The sequence below is a fragment of the Abramis brama genome, assembly GCF_963993115.1.
Source record: "Abramis brama genome assembly, chromosome: 24".
NCBI lineage: Eukaryota > Metazoa > Chordata > Actinopteri > Cypriniformes > Leuciscidae > Abramis > Abramis brama.
Window position 1 is genome coordinate 25825701 of NC_139986.1, and position 25113 is coordinate 25850813.

The following is a 25113-nucleotide window of genomic DNA, read 5'->3' on the forward strand; positions in this document are numbered from 1 at the left end:
AAACAGTCCTCAGAGATAATAACTAAGCCAAATGACTTCAGTATATGTATGTCATCACCGGGATATTACAAGCACAAGCTGTGACTGAACAGCGTGTTTTAGGGTTTGTAGTATCTGCTGCGTGTGATAAATGTCTGATTTAGGAATCCTGAGTGCGCTTGCGCTGTGTGTGTATGTGTGTGTGTGTGTGTGTGTGCACTGCAGTGAATGTGTGTTTGTGTGTTTAGTCTCTCTTTAAGACTCCTGCAGGGTAGATGGAGAGCTGCAGCTCTTTGGACACGCCCCCCTGGCCTCTGATTGGCCGCAGACCGCCGCCTCCTTCCCCTCCTTCATTGGTATTCAGGTAGTACAGTCTTTGTGGAGGACAGAGGAGAGAGAGGGCGAGAGAGGGAGAGATTTACATAGGTAAAGGCGACACGAGCACAACGAGACGGGCGAGCGGAGAGGGACGGAAGGGTAGAGTAGAGGAAGGAAAGGGACAGAAAGTGCATTGACTGCAAGCTGAAGGTGATTTTTTTTTTTTTTAGCTGGATGGAAGCGGGTGCAAAAGTGTCACAAAGATCTATGGGTTCTGGATGCTGACTGGGACTTTGGATTTTAACCCATCTGGGATCAACCAAAGCTGGACCAAACCTCACTGGAGGGAATCCTGCAGATACACCCCTGGCCCTCGCTAGAGTGTGTGCAAGGGGTCTCTGTCCCCGTTGGGGAGGCGTGCCGCACAGACGGACGAACGTGTGTGTGTGTGGACGTGTCTCTGTGTGTGAAATCCCCCTATGTCCTTCTTTTTGTGGCTGTGTGTGCACCAGGGCCCAGTATATGGATAGAAGCTCTCTGTTTCAGCTCATACAAGAGCAGGTAAGCAGCAGCAGGTTGCTATGGTTACTGCATCCTCCCGTGCGTCGATGTGCATGTGTGTGCATGTGTTTCTAGGCCGATACGGAGCGAGACGGACAGTTGGAATGAATGAGTACAGGAGTGTGTGTGTGTGTGACTGAGAGAGGTCCTCATGTTCAGTCAGTGGCTGTTACTCTGGTAGTAGTACACTAGACATCAGCACTGCTCCTGAAGATGCTCGACACTCGCTTGGTTCTGTGTCTGCTGATATATGGAAATTACACTTATATGGATGCTATTTATGTATGTGAAAGAAGTCTCTTAAGCTCACCAAATCTGCATTCATTTGATCAAAAATACTGCTGAAATAACCATTTTCTATTTAAATATAGCGTAAAATGTAATTTATTCCTGTGATCAAAGCTGAATTTTCAGCATCATTTTTCCAGTCTTCAGTGTCACATGATCTTTTAGAAATCATTCTAACATAATACATGTCATTACTGTTACTTTTGAGCAATTTAATGCATCCTTGCTGAATTAAAGTATTTATTTTTTCAATATGATATATGTTCCTATATCATTTTCAAAGCTGCAACTGGCAGATATTAAATCCAAGGATGTGGTGATGCAGCTTTTTGGGTGTGTGTGTGGGTTTTTTTTTTGGTGACTTGAAATTTCAGATCAGATTAATTCGGTTCAGTTCACTTAGGTCAGTCTGACTCGTTAGCACTTCTAACAGTATAGATTGCTCAACTCGATTCCATTTAGATCAGTTCAATTAAACTTCATCATGTCTTTTCACAATATTGATTGTTAAATTCAGCCCATTTCAGTTAAATTCTTCACACACTTCATTTTCTCCATAGGGAAATAGATTGTTTTTATGATAAACCTTTAAAAACAGCCCTACTGTGAGCCACAAGGTTGTTCAAATCAAATTTATTTATTTCTGTTGAAGCCGTCAGCCCCCATCGTTTCAACTCAGTGTGAAAATCATGTTTAACAGCAGAATTCATGGTGGAAAAACTACATTACCCATGATGCTGTACAGAAAATTCCACCAAACAAGCAACACGCCTCAAAAACCCATTTTCATGAAGCACTGCGTCTCCCTATACTCTCAAAATACTGAAATATTTGAAATATATTATGATTTACATCATTGCTTATTGGCTTATAACGCTTTTAATGAAGACTTCTGGGAGAAGTGAATGGAAAAAATACTTTCCGAACCAACGCCGCTGAAAAAGTGGCACTGAACTCTATTGGTCATTTTAATGTTGATATTGACATTTCAGTTCAGTTTCATTGATGCTTTTAATAACACAGATTGTCTCTTGAGTAGCCGTGCGCTCACAAACGTCCAGTCCATCCACTGGATAAGAACAGGAAAAACTCCTTCAGTGAAAGGAGGGAAACTCAAAGAGGAGACCTTGAAACACTCAAAAGAAGTCGCCATTGATCAGAAAAGAGCAGAGCACTTCAAGAGATTTAGTGTAAGCAACAGACACCAAGAAATATGAAAATATGTTTAGTCACGAAATGACAAGATCGCACATTGTTTTGTTTTATTCTTTTACCACCTGGCAGGTTACAATCCGTTTGTGTGCAAAAACATGACTTATTTATCCCGTCAGTCTGACCTCCCAGCTTGCAGAATGCATTACTCTCTAGGAACAGAAGAAATACAGTGAGGTCAGTGACACTGTACAGTGCTTCAGGAAGAGCTCTGACGAACAGTTCTCCAGAGTTTGCTGTGAGAGCGGTTAATGTTCAGATGGGCTGGATAAGTGCTTCTTCTCACTGAGTTTTCTTGGCAAAACTAACATTTGAAAACTCTTTCCAAGTCCTGGCAGCACAATTTTTGCACTCAAAATTCATCAGGATTCGGACAACAGCTTGTTTGAATACATATGCATGAGTATATGCTAATTGGTTTAGTTTTAGGAGCAAAAGCAGCTCCTCTGACAGAAATGTAAGGCTTTAAGGAGTGTGAATAAAGGTTACGCTTTCTGGTCTTGGTTTATATCTGCTTTGCATTGATAATTCATCCGCAGTGATATCAGTTCTCTGCTCTTTACTGATTATTTCCCTAAAATAATACATAATATAATACAACACACACACGTATGTAAATATTGATATACTGTATATATATATATATATATATATATATATATATATAAATTGCAATTAATCAATTTGACAGCACTAATATATTTATTAATTGCTATTAATCACATCTAACATAACGGTTTGTATATATATATATATATATACAATATGTGTGTGTACATACATACTGTACATACACAATTATTAAATTATAATTAAATTATTTACAATTATTTACATTTACATATTGATAGGATAGCATCTTGCAGTTGATGGAGATTTGTGGGATGCACATCCAGGGCATGAAGCTCCCGTTCCACCACATCCCAAAGATGCTCTATTGGGTTGAGATCTGGTGACTGTCGGGGCCATTTTAGTACAGTGAACTCATTGTCATGTTCAAGAAACCAATTTGAAATGATTCGAGCTTTGTGACATGGTGCATTATCCTGCTGGAAGTAGCCATCAGAGGATGGGTACATGGTGGTCATAAAGGGATGGACATGGTCAGAAACAATGCTCAGGTAGGCCGTGGCATTTAAACGATGCCCAATTGGCACTAAGGGGCCTAAAGTGTGCCAAGAAAACATCCCCCACACCATTACACCACCACCACCAGCCTGCACAGTGGTAACAAGGCATGATGGATCCATGTTCTCATTCTGTTTACGCCAAATTCTGACTCTCCCATCTGAATGTCTCAACAGAAATCGAGACTCATCAGACCAGGCAACATTTTTCCAGTCTTCAACTGTCCAATTTTGGTGAGCTCGTGCAAATTGTAGCCTCTTTTTCCTATTTGTAGTGGAGATGAGTGGTACCCGGTGGGGTCTTCTGCTGTTGTAGCCCATCCGCCTCAAGGTTGTGCGTGTTGTGGCTTCACAAATGCTTTGCTGCATACCTCGGTTGTAACGAGTGGTTATTTCAGTCAAAGTTGCTCTTCTATCAGCTTGAATCAGTCGGCCCATTCTCCTCTGACCTCTAGCATCAACAAGGCATTTTCGCCAACAGGACTGCCGCATACTGGATGTTTTTCCCTTTTCACACCATTCTTTGTAAACCCTAGAAATGGTTGTGCGTGAAAATCCCAGTAACTGAGCAGATTGTGAAATACTCAGACCGGCCCGTCTGGCACCAACAACCATGCCACGCTCAAAATTGCTTAAATCACCTTTCTTTCCCATTCTGACATTCAGTTTGGAGTTCAGGAGATTGTCTTGACCAGGACCACACCCCTAAATGCATTGAAGCAACTGCCATGTGATTGGTCGATTAGATAATTGCATTAATGTGAAATTGAACAGGTGTTCCTAATAATCCTTTAGGTGAGTGTATATTTATATATTAGTTTAATATAGAATAATTGAATAAAAACAAAAAACATAATTATTATTATAAGTAGTTTTTAGAATGTATGAATGATGCATAATAATAATAATAATATGCATCATTCATACATTCTCCAAATTACTTAATAATGATTATAATAATTTGAATATTTTTTTAATTCATTAACCCACCAAACAATGTAGCAGCTCAAAATATTTTAGAGTGTAACTGATGTGTGATTGATATTGGTTACTATTGTTGCACATACTTAGAGTTAGTGTTATGAACACTCCCCTTATTATAAGTGTTAATCTAAGGTGTGTAAAATCATTCTCAACACAGTAGCAACGCCCGGCAACCATCTTAGAACCCTTGTGGCCACTTCATATATCCATGCTTTCTAAATAATCAGTCATATAATAAGTGTGTTTTCTCATAAAACTTAGAAGAGTTTGTACATGAATTGTAAATGCACACTGTATTTCTAAAGCAATAATTTGAGGATGCTGGAAGTTATATCAGGCAATATCAGTGTGTGTGTGTGTGAATGTGAATGTGTGTGTGTTTGATTTTGCTGTCTAATCTATGCTGATGCTGTGAGATTAGGTTGATTGATGGATAGGAAAGGCAATCATTCAGTCGGAGGGGCAGAATTGATCTTTGCCTTCAGGGGACGAGGGACACACAGTCATCAGTTCAGTGTGTATGTGTGTGTGTGTTGTTATTGTGTGGGTGTGTTTCATATGTTTTCACATGTGCTGTGCTTCTGATTTTGTGTGTACAGTAAGTGTGTTCTCAGACGGATACGATGCCTGACTGTTTTGTTGTGTTGTGTGGGTGTGTGTGTGTTCGTGTACATATGGTGTGAGTGTGTTGCAGCCACTGTGTGTGTGTGTGTGTGTTTGTGTGAAGGCAAGATGCTTAACCTTTCAGTTTATTATGATTTTTTTTATTTTCTGCTGCAGGAAGCAGTGCTGAGCTCAGACTATTTCTGGCTCGAATGCACACGCACACAGTTCACACACACATACACACACACACACACTCAACGCAATGTGTGATAAACTGAATTAATGGAAGACAGCTCTAAATGAGTGAATTACGCAGTGTCTTCTCTCACCGACTGGAGTTTAGTTAGTGGTGCTTGTGAAGGTAAGCATCGCGATTGCTTATACTTACTATTACTTTAGTTACTAACCTTAAGTTTCCCTCTAGAGAAAATTAATTATGAGTTATTACTTCTGGAGCCCGACTGTATAACGGCAGATGATGTTGTCATGTGACCGACGACTGTGGTCTGTCCTATACTGTGGATCCTATAATGTTCCTATTCTACATATTTGCTCACACTATTTTTTTGTTCACTTTTACGCATTAATTTTCATATTAAAAATGATCAAATCATTAGCTGAAATCTGAAAAGCGCATCGATGAGTATTTTTAGCAGCTGCATAGCAACACCCTGGCAACCACTCACAACACCGTAGCATCGTGACAGGAACTTTTGCACAGTCGACATTTTGTTCAGAAGGTGTAAAAATCTCATTGTTTGCGAGTGTGTGAGTGAGTCAGTGTGTATGCGAGTGAGTGAGTGAGTGAGTGAGTAAGTGAGTGAGTGAGTGTGTGTGTGTGTGCGTGTGTGTGTGTGTGTGTGTGAGTGAGTCAAGGTGTGTGTGTGTGTATGTTTGTGAGTGCAAGTGAGAGAGTTTGTGTGAGCGAGTGAGTCAGTGTGTTTGTGTGTGTGTATGTGTGAGTGAGTGAGTGAGAGAGAGAGTGTGTGTGTGAGTGAGTCAGTGTGTGTGTATGTGTGTGAGTGAGAGTGTGTGTGTGTGTGTGTGTGTGTGTGTGTGTGTGTGTGTGAGTGAGTGAGTATGTATAAGTTTGATTGTGTGAGTGTGTGAGTGAGTGAGTAAGTGAGTGTGTATAAGTGAGTTTGAGTGGGTGTGTGTGTGTGTGTGTGTGTGTGAGTAAGTCAAGGTGTGTGTGTGTGTGTGTGTATGTTTGTGAGTGCAAGTGAGAGAGTTTGTGTGAGCGAGTGAGTGAGAGAGTGTGTGTGTGAGTGAGTGAGTGTGTGTGTGAGTGAGTGAGTGTGTATAAGTGATTTTGTGAGTAAGTGTGAGTGAGTGAGTGTGTGTGTGTGTGAGTGAGTCAGTGTGTGAGTTGAGTCAGTGTGTGCGTATGTGTGTGAGTGAGAGTGTGTGTGTGTGTGTGTGAGTGAATAAGTGTGTAAGTGAGTATGTAAGTAAGTTTGTGATTGTGTGTGTGTGTGTGTAAGTGAGTGTGTGTGTGAGTGAGTGAGTGAGTAAGTGAGTGTGTATAAGTGAGTTTGAGTGAGTGAGTGAGTGAGTGAGTGAGTATAAGTGAGTTTGAGTGGGTGAGTGTGTGGGTGAGTGTGTGTGATATTCTGTATGTGTGTGATATTGTGAGTGTGTGTGTGTGTGTGAGAGTGAGTGAGTGAGTGAATGAATGAATGTGTGTGATATTCTGAGTATGTGTGTGATATTGTGAGTGTGTGTGTGTGTGTGTAAGCAGTATTTTCTTTGGCACCAGCTGTTCGGAGAGAAAGAGGGCAGTTGATAGTTGGATTGCCGCACCATATTTAGCATTATATTAGCATAAAACAGCAGCGGTTCGTCCTCTAAGACTCTTCCTCTATGACCAGATGCAATGATAGAAGAAAAGAACTTGAATTGACCTCCTGGTTCTCAGATGTTTCTCCTGAGAAAAACACCCCCGTAAAGTGACTCCTCTAGAGTTTCAAAATGAGATCTCAATATATCTCATTTCCAGATCCAACGATCTAAATTGCTAATAGATTTCTATTTCAAAATACACAAACCATGGTATTTATCAAAGTAGTATGATATTTACCGTGGTACCGCCCCGGTGCTGTTTTGTAAGGGTTACAGTGTAAAACTAAGATCATTTGTAATGAGAAAGCTGACATATTTTACTACTAACACCATATCATTGCTCAGATGTTTCTGCGCTCAGCCATATGGTGTGTATTATCAGAAACCATGGCAACAGTAAGGCTCTTTTTAGCACATTTAGCCGAACGACAGGCTTTGTTCTCGCTCATGTAATCAATGACCAGGCCATCAGATGCACTGAGCTCAGCGACGTGACCCCGGACACTGGCCTGATATTTTGGCACAGCTGTAATAATACACAGATGTTGTTCACACACACTTCAGTGATTACTGTGTTCAGATATCATGGTATTTACATGCTAGAGCTGTGGTTGTAACGTGGTGTGTTGTGACGCTTGTGATTTGTGTACATGATCATGTGGAGTGAGGTGACAGAACTAGATCAGTCGCTGGCGGTGTACACACACACACACACACACACACACACACACACACACACACAGTGTCAGTCTTTCTCATGGTGACATTGGTAATTTGTAACCATGGTGACACGGCAGCGGCTCTATGTGCTGAATCGCCTCACTAAATGATTCTTTCACTTCCATCCTTCTCTCCACATGTGTCTGCTGCTCTCATCCCTCCATCCTTCATCCTCCTCTCATTAAACAGACCCCTCACATTCACTCTCCCTCTTTCTCCTGTCTGTGTCTACATCATTACAGCCAAGCAGATGACTTATTAGTTTGCATGTCTGTCTGTCTTTCTTTCTTTCTTTTTCTGTTCCTTCTCTTCCCTTCCTTTCTTCTTTCTTTCTTTCTTTCTTTCTTTCTTTCTTTCTTTCTTTCTTTCTTTCTTTCTTTCTTTCTTTCTTTCTTTCTTTCTTTCTTTCTTTCTTTCCTTACTTCCACCCTCCCTCCCTCCCTTCCCTTCCTTCCTTATTTCCTTCCCCTTCCTTCCTTCCCCTTCCTTCCTTTCATTTCCTTCCCTTCTTACTTTCCATCCCTTTTTTCCTTATTCTTTTCTTATTTTCATTTGTTAATTTCTTCCTTCCATCTGTCAGTTCTTCCTTTCCTTCTTTCCATAATTTTCTCCCTTCATTTCTTTTATTTCCTCTCATTAAAATTAATTTCCTTTCCTCCCTTTTCCTTCCTTTCTATCTTTCTATCAATTTCTTCCTTCCTTCCTTTTTCATTTCTTCCTTCCGTCCGTTGTTTCTTCCCTTTACTTTAATTTCCCCTCATTTCCATTCTTTTTCTTTTCTTTCTTACTCCTTTCACTACCTTTCATTCTTTCCTTACTTTATTCCCTCCTTTCCTTATTTCCCTCTGTCCTTACTTTCTTTCTTTCTTTTAATATCCACAAATTTTCCTTCTTTTCTTTCATTCTTTCCATCCATCAGTCCGTCCTTCCACCCTTTTCTTCCTTCCCTTTCCTTTCATTTACTCATTTCCCACATTTCATTCTTTCCGACTTTCATTCCTTTTTTCCTTTTCCTTATCTTTTCTTTATTTTATTCCTGATTTTCCTACCTTTCTTTCCTTCTTTTCTTACTTCCATCATTCCTTACATCCATTTGTCTGTCCATCCGTCCTTCCGCCCTTTTCTTCCATCCCTTCCTTTAATTTACTCACATTTTCCTTTTCTTTCTTTCTTTCTTTCTTTCTTTCTTTCTTTCTTTCTTTCTTTCTTTCTTTCTTTCTTTCTTTCTTTCTTTCTTTCTTTCTTTCTTTCTTTCTTTCTTTCTTCCTTCCTTCCTTCCTTCCTTCCTTCCTTCCTTCCATAATTTTCCTCCATTGCTTTCCTTAAATTTCCTAGGCTCCTTCCTTTCTCTTCTTACCGTGTTCCCTTTCTTCCTCCCCTTCCTTTTCCTCTTACCACATCTTTACCCCATCTGTCTTCTGAAATTTAAATATAGCATACAGAAGTAATTCAGAGTAAATAGCCGTGTTTGTGTTCTCCTGGGTTGTCTTTCCTGCTTGGATCTGTTAGGGAAAAGCTTCAGGCTGATAGTTACACACACACACACACACTCACACGGTAATGGTTACAGAATCTTCGACTGTGTGTGTTTGTGTGTGTAGCTGACAGATGAATTGTGCAGAATGACTTCGTTTGAGTCACAACCGCAGTTGCTCGAACAAACCGTGTGTGTATCCATGTTAAAGAGGTCATATCATGGAAAACAGGATTTTCTCTTTTTCTTGCTCAAACAGTTTGATGCACTATAAAGACATCTTGCTGTTATTCTGTTGAGAGCGTTCTGTATGTTTATCCATCTCAGATTCACCCATGTACTGCAAAAAGATTTCATTGCTCACCCACTGGGAGTCATTCCAGTTATGCCTTAGTGTAATGTTGAATCATACTGTTACAATTTGATCACATGGTTTTTGTATAACAAATATAAAGCAAATGCAAAGCACATGGAGCATTTTACGTTTATTTTGTGCATGGTAGTCCTGAATGTTTACTGTATGTGCATGCGTATAAACTAATCATGTGCCGCTTCTCTCTTTCTGTTGGTGTTCAGCTGGACCCAGAGCAGACTGGTTTCATAGCAGTGGAAAACTTCACCAGTCTAGCTGAGCACCATGAGTTACAGCTGGACCCCAGTAAACTGGAGATGCTGCTGGCGCTGGTACAGAGCAACGAACACGGACACGTCTGCTACCAGGAGCTCATAGAACTGGTGAGACGCACACATGCAACTTCCAGGATTTTTGGATATGTCTGCTGAGAAACACAGTTGTGTTACTGTGTGCATTATAAGCATGCACTGCGGATATGGACTGCACTCATTTTGAGTCATGCAAGAGTCACACATAAACTAGATATCCACAAATGTTCTGCTTTGTTTTCTGAGCTTCAGTACCATATAAAAGTGTTTTAAAATATTTTTTTAATGTTTTTGAAAGAAGTCTCTTATGCTCACCAAGGCTGCATTTAGTTAATCAGTAATACTACATTAAAAACAGAATAATTGTGAAATATTATTTTGATTTAAAATAACTGTTTTCTATTGAATATGTTTTATACTGTAATTTACTCCTGTGATCAAAGCTGAATTTTCAGGATCATTACTCCAGTCTTCAGTGTCACATGATCCGTCAGAAATCATTCTAATATGATTAAGAAACATTTTTTATTATTATTATCAATGTTGAAAACAGTTGTGCTGCTTCAGATTTTAGTGGAAACAGTGATACATTTTTTCAGGATTCTTTGATGAATAGAAAGTTCAATGAACAGCATTTATTTAAAATTTAAATCTTTTGTAACATTATAAATGTCTTTACTCTTGCTTTTGAATTTATTTATCAATTTAATGCATCCTTGTGGGAAAAAATTACCATTAAAAATAATTAAAATCTTACTGACCCCAAAACTTTGAATGGTAATATATATATATATATATATTAGATATTATTATATCTATCTATTATATATCAGTGTTGTGTATTGGAAGTCATTTAACTAGTGATCGAATTAGCACTTTAGTATCGATTTAGCTAGTTTAGTGCTAGTTTAGAAACACATTTGCACATACATGCACATTGCAGAGTGTTTGTGTGAGCTCATGCAACCATATGGATTCTCTGATGCACAAATATCGAGTGTGATATTTGATTGTCACGTTATTTCTATGAGACCTAGAGCAGATGAATGCCGTTTGCGTGTGTGTGTGTGTGTGTGTGTGTGTGTGTGTGTGTGTGTGTGTGTGTGTGTGTGTGTGTGTGTGTGTGTTCATGAATGAAAAGCTCTCACAGTCAGTAATAGACTGCAGGTCTCAGCTCTGTAATTGCTGAACCTCCACGTGCTTCCTTTACAAACCCAACTGTGTTCCTCTCAGGACCTTGTTCACTCCCTCACTCTTGATACGAGGGGGCGTAAGTGTTTTCACTCTGGCACAGACAGTTGAATCAATTTTGCCGCAGGCTCTTTTAATACACACACACACACACACACACACACACACACACACACACATACACACACATGACTGCGGTGCTCTGTGTTGACAGTTTTGGTGATCTAGCTAGACTCATTCAGAAATATGATACGAAGATGCATGGCACTTTTCTGTTGCTGGAATTCAAGACATACGTTGATTTAAAACCATGTTCTACAGGAAGAGAGACTGAGACTGAGCCGGAGAGAAAGCAATGAATTTAAAAGGATTTGGGTGAAGTGTAAATCTGGGGCATGAGGGAGATGAAGGAAACAGGGAAAAGAAAGAAGAGAGTGTGAGAAATCCTGCATACATGGAGTAATCTGTAAGAAAGTCACAGTATTAAACTGGTCATGTCTCTGATTGTGTGTGTGTGTGTGTGTGTGTGTGTGTGTGTGTGTGTGTGTGTGTGTGTGTGTGGCTGTTGTGAGGTCTGTTAAAGTGTCTGTATATATTATATATCACAAGGAAATACACTAGAATTTTATAATTGGAAAATTCAGATATTAAAATGCTCAATTTAATTGATTAACTGCAAGCTATCATATTTGGTGAAAAATATTTGGTGATATATTTTAAAAGAAAGTACATAATATATATATTAATTGTAAATACAGTAATTGTAAATACTGTTTTTAACAATTAAATATTAAAATGTGGCTATTGTGAGGTCTGTTTAAGACTGTATATACACAATCACACATAAATACAATGTAAAAAATGTTAGAAATTTTATATTTGGAAAATTCCGATTAAAATTCTAAATTTAATTGATTAACCCAACCGTAAGTCATCATATCATACGTGGTGAAAAAGTATTTATTTTAAAAGACAGTACAAGAAATAATCAAATAATATTTTAGATATAAAATATATATAAATTAATGAATTAATAGTTATATTTTAAAATATATAAAAAATATTAAATATAGAATAAAATGACATTATTTAATGCATGTTTTTTATTTATACCTTTTAATACCTTATACTTAATGTAGGGCGCATTGCCAGAATCCTTGAAAGGTTCATCAAGTTTGTTTACATTTTAATTAAAAAAAAAAGCTTTGTTGTTAGTTTTGCCTATTAGGGTATTGTATACACTGTTATTTAGTTAATGTTTATAGCATTTTTAAGTGCCATGTGTTGCCCTGATGGAGGCTTGTGTTAGCTGGTATAACACTGGAGAGGACACTTTGATAAGTTGTCTACTGTTGATGCATTTGAGGTTATCAATATATTTAAAAGTTTTGTTTAAGTTTATGTTTTTATGTAAACATTCTCATTTAATGATTTAATGAAGTGTGCGCCATGAAATGTTGTAACAGATGTACATATGTTAAGCAAGCCATTCTGTAGATATTACAGCTCTTCGCTCTGTCTCTCTCAGCTGAACAGCAAGCGCTCCAGTAGTTTTCGCAGAGCCATTGCAAATGGGCGTCGCACACTGCAGCGAGAGATCCTATTGGATGAGACGGGGCTGGGCGTGTACAAGCGCTTTGTGCGCTATGTGGCCTATGAGATTCTGCCATGTGAGACGGACCGCCGGTGGTACTTCCATCAGAACAGAATCTGCCCCCCCCCTGTGTTCATGGCCATCATTACCATAGTACAGGTACACTCACTGAACTCTTGAGCTGCTTAAAGGCTCTTTCTACTTCAGGTTGCATTATAGGTTCATCAGATCAGCTCATTTGTTTCTTCGTTCTTTAATACACCAGTCTGTAGGTTTTCTAAAGAACTAGAGGGGACGTAGTTACATGTACTTATAGTAATAACAGTAAATTATGCATATACAACTAAACCAAACCCTAACCATAACTCTATAGTAAGTACATGTAGTAAAGTAATATTACTCAGTACTTATTTGTGTAAATACAATGTAACTACATCACAAGCTTTCTAACACTTTATTTTACAGTGTCCTTGTTACATATGTTACATGTACTTACAATAGTATTAACAGTTAATTATGCATAATTACATGCAACTAACCCTCAACCAAACCCTAATCCTACCCTAACTCTATATTAAGTACATGCACTTAATTAATATTACTCAGTACTTAAATATATAATTACACTGTAACAATGACACCGTAAAATAAAGTGTAACCAAAGGTTGTAATTGGAACCTTATTTTTTTAAACTAAACTAATTTCTAAATTATCAAGATGATCAAAACTTTTCATGCCTTCTGTCATCTGATTGATAGTTCATACTTTTTTAAGCAAATAAAAGGCATCATTTTAAAAACGTCCCCCTTCGGGTTTTATAGTTATTGTCTTTTTTACTGTGAAATCTTTACAAACATAATAGCTTTAATATCTTTGTATTATTTCAAGATGAACACTTACTGGCCTGAAGCAGCTTAGGTTTACTTGATTATACATCTTTTTTTGTTTTGTTTTATCATAATAAATGACAAGATGTATCAAATATGATCTTTTTAGGAATGTTTATTTGTTCATCTCTCAATCATAATTGTATTGCATTGTATTATATGTTTTACCCCCCCCCCCCTCCCCCCTCCACTAAAGAGCTTTGATCATAAAACTAAGCATGTAAATATAATCTCATATGCATTTTATACAAGTAGTCTGATTCAATCATTGATTTATATTATAAGCAATCAGAATTTCATCTTACTTTTTGGCAATGCAAATAACAACTGCACTAAACTGCATATTTTAAATAAAACTAAGGTGTTTTTCCTCGAGTGTGATCTCCATATTCTCCTATATCATACTTAAAGAGCCATAAAAGCCCTGATGTACTGTATCAAATATGATTCTCAACATCATAGAACACATGCAAACATTTTAAAGATTTATTTGAGTATTTTGTCTAAATGCTCAATAAATGTCATCATTCACAGGGTCAAGACTGTTGAACGTCTGTGTGTTTGTGTGTTCCAGATCATAGTGTTCATGTGTTACGGTGTGATGCTCAATAAATGGGTGTTGCAAACCTACCAGCCGGATTTCATGAAGAGTCCGCTGGTGTATCATCCCGGACACCGCGCGCAGATCTGGAGGTTCTTCAGCTACATGTTCATGCATGTTGGGTAAGTAGACGGATGAACAAACTCCTCCCAAACTAGTGTTTAGATCTCCGTTTATAGATAAATGAGTATCAGCTGTATTATGCAACTGGAAACTGTTCCTTGGATAAACTGTTTATCCATGTTTAGAATCTGTTTATTTGAGTTTTACAAGCTTTACATTTCAACATGAACTCAAATGTGAAATACTTTGTTTCTGGTCTTATTGTGCACTTTATTTTAAAGAAAACAGTGTGTCTTTGTCATCTTTTATCAAAATGTTCCACCTCTGAAATGATTTTACTTATCAACTGATGTCATGAAAACCATTGTTCAACCCATCTCCTCCAATCATGTCATATTGAGATACTTTTTTACCATGCAATGAATTCCTAATGGATTAAATTAGGTCCCGCGGCTCCCGCCCACATTATTCGCTAAGAATATCTTTTTTTTAAACTGAGAAATACAAAAGTAAAATGGGCTGTGAGTGTGAACCCTATTTCACATTCATGTTTACTTTAAATGCACCACATGCAGTTTGCGTTAATGCAAGAAACATATTGTAGAGCATAACATATGTTTGTAAAGTAAAGAAATTTCATCACAAATCTCTCTTTCTAATGAAGAAAAATGACACTGTTGAAGTAGATGTGAAGTGCTCTTCTGATTGCTCAGCAGGATCAGTTCTGTCAGGTATTCCAGGGGAACTTAGAAAGGTTTTTAAAAGATGAGAGACAAAAGTTGACTTTGTTCTGAGGCTGATGAGAATCTCATGTGTTCCTCAGTCTGTGTTTAGCCGTCCAGAACAGCTGATGTCTCTCGTTCTGGATGTGTGTCTGTGCAGGTTAGAGCAGTTGGGCTTCAACGCTCTTCTCCAGCTTATGATTGGAGTTCCTCTGGAGATGGTTCATGGGATCCTGAGGATCAGTCTGCTGTATATGGCAGGAGTCGTCGCTGGTGAGTTAGTGTGTGTGTGTGTGTGTGTGTGTGTGTCCGCATAATTCTTGCTGTCCTTGCACTGTGACAAGTTCACCAGGAGAATGTGCTCATATTTATGATGGACATGTCACCAGTGGGCAATGACCTAATCAATAATCTGTGAATTATTTACACACACACACACACACACACACACACACACACACACACACACACAAACACACAGACACACACACACACACACACAGCCACACACACACACACACACACACAAACACACAGACAGACAGACAGACAGACACACACACACACACACACACACACACACACACACACACACACACACACACACACACACACAGACAGACAGACAGACAGACACACACACACACACACACACACACACGCGTCCTACAGAGTTTTAATCCAACCCTAATTAAACACACCCAAACCAATTAATTAAAGGTCTTCAGGGCAAGTGTGTATGATTAGGCTTACATATACACACACACTAAATAAAATCCTATTAAATTAAAATGTATTTTTATTAACTTTATTATAAACTTTATATAAAATAAATTAAAATAAAGCAATAATATAAATAGTATTGACCTTGTAAATTCTATAAATGAATGTTTATTACATTTTATTTTTTTAAATATGAATAAAATTACATATTTTGTTACATATTAAAATATTAATTTAATTAAATAAAATTCCGATTCAATTCAAATAAATTTGTAATGAAATGATTTATTTATTATGAAATAATTTTTTATTTATTGTAAATCATTTTCTTTCTTTTTTCTCTTTTCATTTATTTTGTGTGTGTGTGTGTGTGTGTGTGTGTGATATACAGGTGAAACTCGAAAAATTAGAATATAGTGCAAAAGTTAATTTATTTCAGTAATTCAGCTTAAAAGGTGAAACTAATATATTATATAGACTCATTACATGCAAAGTGAGATATTTCAAGCCTTTATTTGTTATAATTTTGATAATTATGGCTTACAGCTTATGAAAATGTTCAAAATTTCTGAGATTTTGAATTTGGGGTTTTTATAAGCTGTAAGCCATAATCATCAAAATATAACAAATAAAGGCTCGAAATATCTCATTTTGCATGTAATGAGTCTATATAATATATTAGTCTCACATTTTAAGTTTAATTACTGGAATAAATTAACTTTTGCACGATATTCACATTTTCCGAGTTTCACCTGTAGGAGATATAAAGTCATATAAAGTGCTGTTTAATTTGGTTCCTGGGCCGTGTTCTGCTGAGTTCAGAGCCTAATCAAACAGTTGTGTGTAATTAAGTAATCCTGAAGACCTTTATTAGCTGGTTCAGGTCTGTTTAATTAGAGTCAGAGCAAAACCCTGAAGGACGTGACCCTCCAGTCCAGGAACAGACTCGAATAGCCGTGATATAGAATAATACAGCTTAACTATAGCAAATGAGATGAACACTAATATGATGAAATTAAATACACACTTGTGTTATATCATATTTACTCAAAAACCATTACAAATGCCAAATCATCACTACCTACAACACACACGTGTTGTTTTGACATACTGTACGAGCAAGTGTCCATGTTGAGGACAGAGAAAGTCAGATGGAAATTAAAGGAATGAGAAAATAGAGTATGCAAGAACAGATGAGGAGAGTCATAGAGACTGTATGTGAGAAAGAGATGAAAAGACAAGGAAAATGTGAGGATTTGAGTGAGAGGGATGTCGAGAAGAAAGAGTTTCAAGAAAACGAAACAGAAAAAAGAGAAGGATGATGAAGATGGTGGTAGAGGTAAAGTGCTGAGCGCAGCAGAGCTCAGTGTGTAGACGATCTAACACACACACACACAGGAATTGCCAATATTCAATTATCGCACCCGTTTTGCATGCATGTTCGCTTTCCAATGAGGTTTTAGTTTACAGTGCAGAATTAGCTTTATTGGGTGTGTTTTATGCCGCTGTGGGTTTGAATGTTCTGTATTAAATTAGGTGGACTCTTTTCACTTGGGCTAGTAAGAAACCACCTAGAACACCCTAGCAACAACCCACAACACCTTAGCAACCACATCGCAATGTACTAAAAGCAACACCCTAGCATCATGGCGGTAGGTTGTCGAAATGTAGTTCCTGTAGTGCTTTAGTGTTAGTCTGCAGCAGAGCAGCTCTATCCTATAATTACATGACAACTATTAATTACCTTTATTACATTCATTAAATGGGTCAACAACAGTGATGCCAGGAATGCAGAAATACAGGTCAGTAGGGGTTTTTATGATGTTTTAAAATGTATTATATATATTAAATGTATTAAATTAAATTATTTATTTTATTACATTTTATTTGACAAATTTTGGCATGTCATTTTAATGTATTAAGTTTGATGTGTATATATATGTAATTTAAAATGATTTTTATTAAATGTATTAAATTAAATACATTTATTAAATTAAATAAAAAGTAAATGTATTGAATTAAATTATTTTATCACATTTTACAATATTAAAAAAATATTAAATAGATTTTTTTTTTAATGAATACAATCCTTATTAAATTCTAATTTAGTTTTTTTATAAATTATTTTAAAGACAGTAAGACACTCTCTATTAAACTTCAAATAATCCAGAAAAATGGGTGTGCGTCACTAGTGTACAGGAGGGACCCCCTCATGTCATTATGAGCCAATTATATTAACATTAAATTTGCCTATCAGGAGAAAGTTTACTTGATAAAAGCCTCATGAAAGCAACAAACAGACTTTGTAATGTCGCACACAAAGGTACATTTACACAGAATCACAATCAAAGGAAACAATGTATCGCATACTGGAATTTCAAATGTATCGATTCACATGATGTCATAATTCACTACAGTTTGTCTTGGTGGGGGGATTTGCAAGACAGAATATAATGCATACTCCCACTGTTTGTCATTAGTGAAGACTAAACCTGTGCCGGTGTGTTTCCTCAGGTTCACTGACGGTGTCCATCACAGATATGCGAGCTCCAGTGGTCGGTGGGTCCGGCGGGGTCTATGCTCTCTGCTCGGCACATCTCGCCAACGTTGTCATGGTAACCCAAACTAACTGCTGCCATGGCGACTTGTGTCAGAATGAATGAAAAGGAGGAATCAGGCAGAGGGATAAATCTCTCCGGATGCTTTATATTGCGGCTTCCCTAAAGATCAAAGAGTCTGTAATCACTCGCACATACAAACAGGCCTGCGAGAGTCCTAAAGTCTCTTCAGCGTCTGTGTGTGCTGACGGATGGCTCTGAACGTCCTCTTATGGGAATATAAGTGCCTTTTCATTTGTGTGTGGGGAATTTAAGGACGATTTAGAAGCTTTACAGCTCAAATAACACATTTTTGTGCATGAGACTTAATACAAGCACAAATTCAGCATGAAATCAAAATGGACTTTTACATGTTTCTGGTCTTATTGAAAACAATTCATCAGTGCATGTGTAGCCAAATAGCTATTTAGTCATTTTGACGTACAGCTTTATCATTGAACATTCTGTTTTACTAGAAAATATCATATTATGAAAGTAAAAATGGATTGCATTGGCAATCAGTGTTATTTTAGTATTATTTTTATACTATTATAGTATTTTGAATTTGATTTTATATTTTTATTTTAGATTACAGTAGTTCAATTGTGTGCTTTTGCCATTAAAAAAAGAAAGAAATTCTATTTAGCTTTATTTTATTTCAGTTTTAGTACTTCAACTTAAATGCAATTTATTTCATTTAGTTTTACAATTTTTGTTTAAATTTTTTGTTTTAATATTTGATTTGATTTCAGCTTTATTTCAGTTACCGAAATAATTTTTTATATTTTTAGTGATTGCAATTTACAATAGCTTCACATTTTTGCTTTAAAAAAAGAAGTGGCATACAGTACATCATGTGTCATGACGACTTTAAGGTTTTTCATAACGCCTTTTAACACGCATGTGTTTGTGTTTCAGAACTGGGCCGGTATGAAGTGTCCATACAAGTTGCTGCGGATGATTCTTGCACTTGTTTGCAGTAAGTAATTTTAGTTCTCTAAATTTGTGCTAAATAAGCAACATCTGAGAGGAACAGACTGAACACAAACACTTGTTTTGTTCTGTTTATGAGTTGCCTTTCAGTTCAGTAAAGCTTGTTTTGGAACGGACATTTTATTGCATACTGCACACTACACAGCTTTCATCACAGTATATACTATTACTGCCTACAATATAGAAGACTAACATATTGCATGCTATGAAGTAAATACTAAATTCTGCATACTATTTAAAAAATAGGCTATGGCTGAATTCACAATAGCATACTAGCAAATTAGTATGTACTATTGTTTTTTTCTGAAATTACCTATATTCGCAATGGAAAACTAGCATGTTAAATATTATGCAGTATACACTAAATACTGAATACTATTTTTTTTTTTTTTAAATAGGCAATGGCTTAATTCACAGTAGCATACTAGCCAGTTACTGTGTACTATTGTTTATTTTCTATATTCAGAATGGAAGTTTGTATTGCATACTATGCAGTACACACTACCTAAATACTAAATATGCACTAAATACTGCATACTATTTAAAAAAATAGTAATATATATGAATGCAATGCAATGCAATGATAATCATTTCAAATAGTGGTATGCAACATTGTTTTCACATGACCTCTACATATATTTTTAATAAATAATTATTGAGCAGCAAATCAGCATATTAGAATGATTTCTGAAGGATCATGTGACACTGAAGACTGGAGTAATGATGCTGAAAATTCAGGAATAAATTACATTTTAAAATATATCCAAATAGAAAAAAGTTATTTTGTAATAATATTTCACAATATTTTGTTCTGTATTTTTGATCAAATAAATGCATCCTTAGTGAGCAGCGATAGTATAAGTAAAATGGCATTATGCTACTATTCCAAACATCTGCCAATCTCTCCCTCTGTCTTCAACAGTGAGTTCTGAGGTGGGTCGTGCCGTATGGTTGCGCTTCTCTCCGCCGCTGCCCTCTTCCGGTCCGCAGCCCAGCTTCATGGCTCATCTGTCGGGCGCAGTGGTGGGCATCAGCATGGGGCTGCTGATCTTGCGGAGCTATGAGGAATCTCTGCATAAACAGTGCTCCTGGTGGGTGCTCATCTTCTCCTTCATCACCTTCCTCCTCTTCGCCATCTTCTGGAACATTTTCGCTTACGAGCTGCTCGGGGTTCAGATCCCGCCCCCTCCCTGATGACACGCCCACCCCTCCCTGATGACACACCCCCTGGCGGGTGCAGAAAGCCACGCCCCCTGTCCGACACAGGCCCGACCTCGATCTACTCCACTCGACCAGCAGCGGAGAAAAGGGTGTAAAAACATGGAAGGTGTGAAATGAAAAACGCAAACTCACATTCCATACAGAAGCAGCCAACATAAACAGCGTGGTATTTTAATGAACACTCCAAGGCAGCTCAAGGGTCCGGTGAGCTTATTTGAACACACACACACACATATACACACACGTACATCAGATTTGTTTTGCTCTCTGAGTGCGAGTTTCAGCCCAAGGCTCGTTCATGATGCCTTTCTGTATTGTTTTGATTTGTTGCCTCATCTAAGCCTGTTATGCATTACAGATAACATCCATAGTAGATGAAACGCCATTACTTGAATCCAGGAATCTCGCTGACTAAAAACAAAGCCTTACGCTTGAAGACACGGTAAAGTCCTCACTGAGGTAGGGGGTTGATGTTTGTTGTTGGATAATTATGAATAGTATTCTTTTTCAACAAGCTACAACTTGTTTCAAGGGTAAAAAGTGATGTTTCTGATGAAGTTCCTCATTTTTACTCTGTTCCTCATTTCCTCATCTGTTCCTACTCTGGTCCAACATTATCTCTGTTCCAAATCATAGTGGGCTGTCGATGTAGGCATCATGTGCACATTATGTTGCCTTCTAAGATAACTTCTTTTTGCTAAATGTGAACGTAGCATTCTATGTCAGAGAAAGCAATCCCAGAATTCATTGCAACAAGCTCCAAAGTGTGTGTGTATAATATATATATATATATATATATATATATATATACACACTACCGTAATATTTTCTGCTCTTCTGTCTCTTCAGTTTCTTCTGCTCATCAGTGCTGCATTTATTTGATCAAAAACACAGTAAAAACAGTAGAATATAATTACAATTTAAAATACCGATTTTCTATGTGAATATATAGTAAAATATAATTTATTCCAGTGATCAAAGATGAATTTTCAGCATCATTACTCCAGTCTTCGGAGTCACAAATCATTCTGATATGCTGATTTGCTGCTCAAGAAGAAACATTTCTGATTATTATCAGTGTTGAATACAGTTGTGCTGCTTCATATTTTGAAAAAGAGCAGCATTTATTTGAAATAGAAATCTTTGAAATATTATAAATTATAAATTTCATGCATCCTTGCTGAAGAAGTCTAAATTTAGTCTAAATTACTGTCCTCACACTTTTGAACTACTTAAAAATGAACTATTCTGCCTAATAATATTTGTATTTTTATGCTTATTAATTGTTTTATTAGCCTATGTTGGCAGTGAACAACAAGGGAGCTCACTAGGTTTTGGAACAGAGTACACACCTGACCTTTTATCTTGACTTATTAAAATATTTTCAGTGATCACATAAACAAAAGCCAGTGAGTGAGCTAGAAGTTTACAAGACAATATGTCTGTGCCACACAGTAATGAATACTTCAGTTATTGCTGTGCAGATTGCAGTTGTTATGGTAACTGCCATAACACGATTAAAGATGCTTTCAACATAGAAACGGATGTGGCGACCACCGGTACCGTATGTCATGGGGAAATTCTGTCTGCCTACATTTTCAGTGAAAGAATAATGATGCTTAAGACTGGATATTTAGTTTTAAAATGGAAAAATACAACCCACAATCCTTTTCATGACAAGACTGCGAAAGATGAGAGAAGATAGACACAGAGTCATTTATGACCCTTAACCCTAAGACAAAGCAAATAATGACACAATTCAGTGGTGCCAAGTTATCATTCGCTAAGCTGCTAAAAGATACTTAAGGGGAATTGATTAAATAGCTATTGGAAAGATTGCTGTGTTCTGAGTTGATTTCTTTTCATTTTCGAAAAGCTCGACCGTGTGTCTATTTAATGTTGTGGATTTTTATGCCATAGTCCTATATTTATATTTATTCCCGAGTGGCTGTCGTTGTTGGATTGTGGCGTGTATAAAGATGGTCTTAGACTGATGATTCAAACCTCTAGATGAAATGCATTTACATAGTCACCCACAGAAACAGAAAGTGCTGGAAGATGCAATGCAAAGAAAATGAACAATATGAAATGTTTAATTAATACATTCTCACTGGCTTTGCTGTGCTCAAAGGTCACGGTTATGTAACATAGAACATGAATACTTTTGAGGGAACAAGTGAGTCACTTGAATATTTAGTCGGCATGAAACGGCACTCGCATTTTCTTGCCATACTTGTGAGATATTTGCAAGTGAAAAGGATAAAGAGAGTACAGCAGAAAATGATTTAATAAATTAAATAGTGTCAAGTTTGGTTTCGAGTTGACTTTAAATGTTCTGATCCAGCATGCAAGAGTCGCACCATAGTGAAATTTATAGAGTTCCTGTAATATCCACCTGGCTGGCACTTTTAGACAGGTGAAAAATGAAAAGCTGATGAATATTTATTAGACGCGCATATAAACAGTGAGAAAGAGAGAGAGAGAAATGTAATGAAAAAGCTAAGAGCTGTATTGGGATGTGTGATAGAAGAAAATAAGGCGAGAAATAGCTGATAAAATGATGGAAAATGGAGAGAAAACAGCGAATGATGGATGTATTATTTTTGAACACTCATCAAATGGATTCTGGAAGTGTGTGTGTGTATGTGTGTGTGTGTGTGTGTGTGTGTTAAACATGCTTTAATGTGCTGTATGACCATTGTTGGTTTTCAGACTGTTACAAGCACACAGTAGTCTGTGTGTGTCTTAGGTGAGTGTGGGAAACACTGACCATGGTCTAAAACAGTTGGGATGTGTTCAGAGTGGAATACTAGCATACTGAATGCATACTTTGCAGTTTATACAGTATCCTGCCTACTAATTTTAAAGAATATTATGTGGAACTATGCATTTTACACTTTTTTTGTTTCGTACAGGGCCTAAAATGTAAAAACTGCCGTTGGCCGGTAGCATTTATATGAATTCTAACAATGCAATACTGTGAGAACATGAACGGGAACAACGCTCGGGACAGCGCTGCATCGTCACGAAGGTTTAAGCCTTGCCAATTTAAATATCCATGCGCGAAAAGACGTGAAAGGGGACTCAATTCATCACTCAGAAAGCCGTGAATACTGAATTGAGCTCTCTTTAACTTCTTCTTGCGCTTGAACGGACAAATCCACACAAATTATGTCAAAATACCCGGCAAGTATCCTTGTATACACAGTCGGTTATGTCTTAAGTGAACGTAAACAGCTGAGAAAGTAAACGCATGTGTATATCAGTATATTGGATCCGTGCATCCGCTCTTAAAGAGACAGCAGCCTAATATTCCTGTGACTGTCTGTGTTTTTTAATGTTAATCAGACAACAAAAGACAAAAAACAATCACTCAATGCTCTAGACTAAATAACTTTTGTAACTTTAATAAGGAATAATTATGGTAAAAAATATTTATGGCCAGTACATTTTCAGGTCTCCAGCCATTGGCAGGTGTGGCTACGGTTAGTTAGGCACTGGTTTCATACATACGGAGCCCATAAAAGGACAAAAAAATATGAGATGGGAGAAAAAAATTATATTTCAAGGTTTCTGCATTCTCTCACATACCATTTTAGTTTTTGCGAGCGAACACAGTTACTTGGGAGAATGCAAAACTTTTAATTCCAGCTTTATTCATTCCCAAAAAATAGCTTTAGTTAATACTGTTTCAGAATGTAAAGTCAAGCACATTGCATCATGGGATAGTTTTACATTTATGCTGTTGTATATTGCACATTTTAGCAAATGTTACAGATAAGTCGTCCACGTATGCCATTCACACTGAGGATTTGCATCCTGCATATAGTATGGGTAGTATAGTAGTATGCCACTCTGAACATACTCTCGGTGAAGAAGTGTGCTCAATCAATCCTCTTGAAACTGGGAACAAACCTATTTACCAAGGGCCTCCCCTTATTCCCGCCCACATTACTTCCCAGCCAATAGCTGCTCTCGCAGATCATGGTGTCCGGAGTTTAATTTCTCCATGATGTAGGTGTAGTTTTGCTTTGAGATCATCGCTGCGTCTGTGTTGCCGCCACAACTCTAGTCCTACTGAGAATCGTAGTCCATGTACAGACTTCAAAATGGTGCCAAAATACGAGAGATGACGACTCTTGCAGTGAAATATTCTGTTTACATAAAAAGAAGTTAAAACTAAAAATATAACATAAGGCTAATAGTTTTCTCTGGATCAGATGAAGATAAAAAAAAAAAGATGTAAATACTGATAGTTTCTATTAAATTCTTTATCATTTCATGATGTATTGTACTTATGAAATATTGGGACCTGAGGCAATTTGTTTTTTGTAGTTTTATTTTGTATGGTTTTGTGTTTGCTTTCATTTCTCAGCTGTATGAAATAAAGAACATACTGTGAGAGACGTCTGCGTGTGTTTGTGTGCCCACAGTCAGACACTTTCCACCGATGAGGTATGAAGTACTTGAATCTCCTCGTGAACTTAACTTTTTTTTCAGGAAATTGTGCTCAACCGTCAGAAATGGATTAGTCAACTCAGAAAATAAATGTATAAATGTATTTTAAATGTATAAAATATAATTAGTCTGCAAGGCGCCATCCAACTCGTCGGGAGCAGCTGGGGTTAGGTGTCTTGCTCATGGACACCTCGACACTTGGTCAGGTGGAACCAGGGATTGAACCACCAACCTTCCGGTTTGTAGATAACCTACATGAACCACTGAGCCACTGTCGCCCCCATATACA

At 37.3% G+C, this 25113-nt stretch overlaps 1 protein-coding gene across 3 annotated transcripts in view; it reads left to right on the plus strand.

Moving 5' to 3' along the window:
• rhbdl1 (rhomboid, veinlet-like 1) overlaps positions 1-24768 on the plus strand; it is a 28297-nt gene extending 3529 nt beyond the window's left edge. The window contains exons 1-8 of one of the 3 annotated variants that reach the window (XM_084102868.1): positions 298-858; positions 9688-9846; positions 12494-12718; positions 14021-14169; positions 14993-15105; positions 18070-18170; positions 19071-19131; positions 20068-24768. In XM_084102868.1, coding sequence (XP_083958994.1) covers positions 820-858; positions 9688-9846; positions 12494-12718; positions 14021-14169; positions 14993-15105; positions 18070-18170; positions 19071-19131; positions 20068-20339 — 1119 coding nt within the window. In that variant the 5' untranslated portion in view covers positions 298-819 and the 3' untranslated portion in view covers positions 20340-24768. Of the gene's footprint in view, positions 1-297; positions 859-5332; positions 5437-9687; positions 9847-12493; positions 12719-14020; positions 14170-14992; positions 15106-18069; positions 18171-19070; positions 19132-20067 lie in introns of those variants that run through there. The other 2 variants (XM_084102870.1, XM_084102869.1) reach the window with 2 other exon arrangements.
• The last annotated feature ends 345 nt before the right edge of the window (positions 24769-25113 follow it).